The sequence below is a fragment of the Marmota marmota genome, unplaced genomic scaffold (assembly GCF_001458135.2).
Source record: "Marmota marmota marmota unplaced genomic scaffold, marMar, whole genome shotgun sequence".
NCBI classification, from domain to species: Eukaryota; Metazoa; Chordata; class Mammalia; order Rodentia; family Sciuridae; genus Marmota; species Marmota marmota.
The window spans coordinates 11,453,575-11,459,574 of record NW_026000048.1 but is presented as its reverse complement, the minus strand read 5'-3'; the positions used below and the strand labels follow the sequence as shown (position 1 = coordinate 11,459,574).

Below are 6,000 nucleotides of genomic sequence, written 5' to 3'. Positions count from 1 at the left end.
TTTTTTTTTTTTTTTTTTTTTTTTTTTTTTTTTTTTTTTGGTACTGAGAACTGAATCCAGGGGCACTTAAAACACTAAGCCACATCCCCAGCCCTTTTGAAAAATATTTCATTTAGAGACAGGGTCTTGCTGAGTTGCTCAGGGCCCCACTAAGTTGCTGAGGCTGGGTTTGAACTGGCGATTCTCCTGCCTCAGCCTCCCAAACTGCTGAGATTACAGGGATGTGCCACCATACCCGGTACATTAACTTTTCTTGAATGTACTGTGACGCTGTGATGCTTCTAGGCCGCTGATTACATTGGGTGAAAGAGAATAAGTAGACCTCTACAAACAGCAGAAAACGATGAAAACAACTTGAAGTACATTTCTTCAGCATTGATTCCCAGGCCTGAGACTAACTAACAGTATCTGCTATAGACATCCCTCCTTACAACACAAATGGATAGCAAACTATATTTCCAATTATTTTTTTCCAGTTATTCTTAAATGGCTAAAGATAATGAAAGCAGCAAAGTTAATTTGAACTAAAAAGATATTTCTGTAATTTAGAAATATTATTAGACATAGAAAAGAGAGAAAAGTGGAATACAAAAATGATAAGGGAAGAAAAGCTTATTAACCCTGTATGTAGTTTTCTACTTACAGGGAACCTGAGCAACATCTTGGGAGAAGCCACAATGAGGGGTTTTCTGAAGTTCCGGACCATTTGTCGCCTAAGCAAATGGAAATACTGCGCAGGAGTAGTTGGGTGTACCACAAACATATTCACGGTGTCTCCGTCCACCCCCTCCTCTCTGCTGTCACACATCTAGATGAGAAATGGCAAGAAAGGAGAAAGAAGTTCAGATTGTCTATTTCAATCATAGTAACAATATGAAGGCCAAAGGGAAACGTGTTTTCAATTAGAGCAAACACACTTCTCTCCATTAGAGAAAAATATTGCAAGGCAAATTTATGACCTGTGAAATACTGACCAAAAGAGAGTTCTGAGGACTCTGTCCATTGGCCCAATGCTTTGCCATGTTAACACAGCGGTTCCCAGGCAGAACTAACTGCAAAAATCATCTGAGAAGAATCTTTTAAAAAACATATTTTGCCAGGTATGGTGGTGCACAACTGTAATTCCAATGACTCAGGAAGCTGAGGCAGGAGGATCACAAGCCCAAGGCCAGCCTCAACAACTTAGCAAGGCCCTAAGCAACACAGCAAGACCCTGTCTCAAAATAAAAAATAAAAATAAAAAAACAAATAGACTGGGGATGTAGTTGAACGCCCCTGGGTTTACTCCCTAGTACAAAACTTACAGTTTAAGGTATGTATGAAGCTAGCTACAGGAGGTACTCCTTCCTTCCTTCCTTCCTTCCTTCCTTCCTTCCTTCTTTCTTTCTTTCTTGTTGTTGTCATTTTCTGGCACTAGAGATCAAACCCAGGATCTCACACATACTAGGCAAGTGCTCCAGCACTAAGCTACACTCGCATTCTGTGCAGTGGGTAGTTCAAAGAACCTAGGAAACAGTGTAACATCTCTAGGGATCCAATAGCATTCACCATACCTGCAAGAACCGTTCTATGCGACACGAGGAATGGTCTGGCCCAGCCCCGTCATAGCCGTGTGGAAGGAGAATAACAATGCCACTCTGCAGGAGCCACTTGGTCTCTCCTGGAAAAGCAGGATGCAGGCAATAAGAACTCCATGAAGCAGGTACAAAATAGTCTGCCATGACTTGGAAAGTGATACAAATGTCAATTTGAGATCTAACCCCTCAAAAACCTTTCCATTACATGCATTTGCCAGCACTGTCACCTAGCACTGTCACACCGTACTTAGGGGGAAATATCCATTTTGCTTGGTAAAAAACCTATAATTACATGGGTCCTGGGCTTTAGTGAGTAGAAGACAAACTGAAAGATAAAAGTCCTGGCTTCACAGACAGTATGTGCCACTCTTGACTTCACTGCAGACATAACCCTTAACAAGAATGGGCATCTCCTCCCCTCCTCACAGCACGGCTGACAACATAGGCTACTGTCCTCAAAAGGAAGGTGGAGGACACTTCAGAACAGTCTCTGGACATGTCAAAAGTTCAGGCTCCTGGGGCACTTCTTTCCTCATAACTAAAAAGTTAGAGAAAAACACAACTATAGGAAAGATCTAGGACATATAATCAAAATCTAAGAGCAGGTACCCCCCTGAAAATGGGACTGAAATCTGGACTTAAAGACTTTTCTTCATACACATTGAATTTTACAATAAACAGGTACTGCTTTTGAAACTTTCAAATGTCAGACACTTGAGAGACCTGGATTGTGGGGAGCAGACTTCCAAGTCTACCACTGACTCTCACCACAAAACCTCACTGTTGCCTGCTGATTTCTTGTGCTATAGTTAGTCACTCAATATACCCCCAGAACAGCTGTGGAAGTCAGACAGCCTAGAAGCTGGCAGGTACATCATAGCTCCCTACAGCCAGGCACAGTCCCCAGGAGACAGAAGGTGCTCCCTGCCCAGCTGTTGAGTGGTACATAGCCGGCTGCTGACAGAACACTACGATGTTCTTCCCAGCAGCTTGTCAAGCTGTCTGACAGCTGCCACATGCCAGTGGATGACAGGATGAGTTCGTGACTATCCAGAGATGCTGTGACATGCAGGAGTCTCAATAGTAGCAGTGTCCCCCTTTCATTCATTTGTCCCTATGAGGCCCAGGCCATGCATCCGTCACCCAGCCACACACTGACACTGACCTCCGGAGATGAATGTGTCGAAGATGATCTGGGCTCCATTGAAGAAATCACCAAATTGAGCCTCCCAGATGGGCAGCAACTTTGGGCTTTCGATGCTCATCCCATATTCAAATCCCAGGACAGCTTCTTCTGACAGGGGACTGTTGCTGACCTAATCCCAGGAAAGAGAACCAAACACTGGCATGCGAGGGGACATCTGGCAGGGGCCCACAAAGAGAAAGCATCACATTTATACAAACCTCTCAAAGGCAAGAGGGACGTAGAGGGAAGCTTTGCTTTCATTCATCAACACAGTCCTTACTGCTCAGTATCAGTGATGCATTTGGGAAAAGTCAGGACAAAGAGAGGAGAAGAAAAACAGGTTGGAATATGGATATTAAAGATTTTCTCCAAAGAAAAGCAATACATTTCTCAGATGGCCTACCTTTGGAGCTGTGAGTAAAAATGGGTCATCAAAACTTTTTTTTTTAAAAGTCATTCAAATAAAGATGGAAAAGTTACAAAATAAAGGCCTATTTTGATCAGAATCCATTATTGAAGCATCACATTTTCATGATAAGGCAAAAGAACAATCATGTTATATTAAGATTTTTAAAAAGCAGAATACAAAATTAATCTCTGAGGAGGTTAAAGAGACATGATAGTTAAATGCAACATAATTCTGGATTAGATTTGAGAAATATATTGGTAATAATGCATCAATGTTAATTTCTTGGTTTTGATGGTTATATTGGGTGATGGAGACTGTCACTGTAGGAAATACAAACCATAGGATATCCGGTTAATAACTTTTTTTTTAATTGGTTGTTCAAAACATTACAAAGCTCTTGACATATCATATTTCATACATTTGATTCAAGTGGGTTATGAACTCCCATTTTTACCCTGTATACAGATTGCAGAATCATGTGATTCTGCAAACCGGCTAATAACTTGCTAGCAAATGGTTGGTTTAGGATGAGAAAAAAAGTTCCCTTGTATCATATAACCAACTTTTTTGTAATTTTGTGTTTATTTCAACATTAAAAAAAATTTTCTGGGTTTTTTTGGGGATGTTTTGTTTATTCAATTTCTTTTGAGAGATGATCTTGCTATGTTATCTAGGACAGCTTCAAAATCCTGGGCTCAAGCAATCCTCCTGCCTCAGCCTCCTGAGTCACTGGAACTATAGGCATGCACCACTACACATAATGGTGTACCCCTATAATCCCAGTGATCCGGGAGGCTGAGACAGGAGGACGGAAAGTTTGAGGTCAGCCCAAGCAACTCAGAGAGATCCTATCTCAAGACAAACAAAAATTTTTAAGAAGAGCTGGAGATACGAGATACAGATCAGAGGTAGAGTGCCCATGAATTCAATCCTTATTACCACCAAAAAAAAAAAAAAAAAAGCCTGCCACATTTCTCAGTTGTATGAGTGTCATAAATAGGACTTGGGTAGTCACTTTACTTGGATCTTCACCTGTCCTCACCTCCTTCTTCATCACTCTTCCTACCCAAATGACATACCTACTCCTTATGTATTCATGCCTTCTTTCTGCTTCTTCTGGGACCTGCTCCATCACCCAGACCCTCCTTTATTGGCTTTCTCCCCTCAGCACATAGACACTTGAAAGCTTTAAAATAAAACAAGAAATATTCCTATGACTTGGGCTCCCCAGCAATTGCTTCCTTTCACAGTAAACTAAGTACAGATGCTTCACAACTTGAGATTGGATCATGCCCCAATAAAATCATCATACAATAAGAATATTGAAGGCCAAAGTGTGTTCACTACATTTCATCCACCAAACATTCTATCTCAGCAATGTGACACTCTACAGAGTGTCCACTGATCCCTTCTTGATCGTGTGTCTGATTGGCAACTGTGGCCCGCAGTAGCTGCCCAACATGGCGAGAGAGGGCTGTACCACCTGTAACTAGCTCAGCAAAAGAATAAAATTCAAGCTATGGTTTTTACTGAACATGTATTAATACAATATGTATCAGTACAATCATAAAGAAGCAAAACTAAGTCAAACCAGCATAAGCCAGGGACCATCTGTATAACCTAGTTTCTGCCTGTCACTCTGGGAAACAGCTTGGCATGAACTCACCATCTACTTCCCAGTTGCTAAGTGTAATTGGCCAGTCATTCTTCCTCTTATCTGACCCTCCCTCCTTGCTTATCTGACCCTCCCTCCTTGAGCACAATGACACAGAGACTTAAGGTTCTCCTGCCTTTCTGGATACTCATATGAAACCCTTTCCCTTGTCTGCCCTTTAAATGTTATTTCCCCCAGGATCCTGCCCTAGGTCCTCCTCTTATTCTACTCTCTCCAGCAGATTCTCCTACCCCTGTGGTTTCAAAACTTCTACACCCTGATTACTTCTAAATCCATCTCAGGACCCGCATCCATTATTAGCACCAGGTATGCATATCTAATTGCCATAAAAACCTCTATGTCATCTGGGAGTGGTGGCACACACTTGTAATCCCAGCAATTTGGACTGTTGAGACAGGAAGATCATTAGTTCAAAACTGGCCTCAGGGGCTGGGGTTGTGGCTCAGTGGTAGAGCGCTCCCCTAATATGTGTAAGGCACTGGGTTCAATTCTCAGAACCACACATAAATAAATAAATAGCTGGCCTGGTGGTGCCCTCCTGTAATCCCAGCAACTCTAGAGGCTGAGGCAGGAGGATCGTGAGTTCAAAGCCAGTCTCAGCAGATTATCGAGATACTTAGCAACTCAGTGAGACCCTATCTCTAAATAAAATATAAAAAAGGGCTGAGGAGGAGCTGGGACTGTAGCTCAGTGATAGAGCACCTGCCTCTCATGCGTGAGGCACTGGGTTTGATCCTCAGCACCACATAAAAATAAATAAAGATACTGTGCCCATCTACAACAACAACAAAAAGAAAAAATATTAAAGGGGGGGATGCCTGGGAATGTGGCTTAGTGGTTGAGCACCCTGGGTTCAATCCCTGGTACCAAAAATAAATAAATAGATAGATAGATAGATAGATAGATAGATAGATAATAAAGGTCCATCAATAACTAAAAAATTTTTTTAAAAACTGACCTCAACCACTCAGTGATACCCCATTTCAAAATAAAAAATAAAAATAAAGAGAGGCTGGGGATGTGGCTCAATGGTTAAGCGCCTCTGGTTTCATTTCCTGGTACAACAAACAAACAAACACTACAACCAAAAAGCCTCTATATCATTCTGCCATGTTAAAGCGGTATGTTCAAAATTAAAACGACATCTTTCCTT

General features: G+C 41.7%; 1 protein-coding gene across 4 annotated transcripts in view; it reads right to left on the bottom strand.

Annotated features, from left to right (window-relative positions):
• The window catches only part of Dhtkd1 (dehydrogenase E1 and transketolase domain containing 1), a 56,195-nt gene that overhangs the window by 6,997 nt on the left and 43,198 nt on the right, over window positions 1-6,000 (bottom strand). For 3 of the 4 annotated variants that reach the window (XM_048812661.1, XM_048812658.1, XM_048812660.1), the window contains 3 exons: window positions 2,743-2,893; window positions 1,554-1,723; window positions 644-808 (listed from right to left, as the gene is read on the bottom strand). In XM_048812661.1, the coding sequence (XP_048668618.1) occupies window positions 644-808; window positions 1,554-1,723; window positions 2,743-2,893 (486 nt within the window). The remainder of the gene's footprint in view (window positions 1-643; window positions 809-1,553; window positions 1,724-2,742; window positions 2,894-6,000) is intronic. The other variant, XM_015495203.2, reaches the window with a different exon arrangement.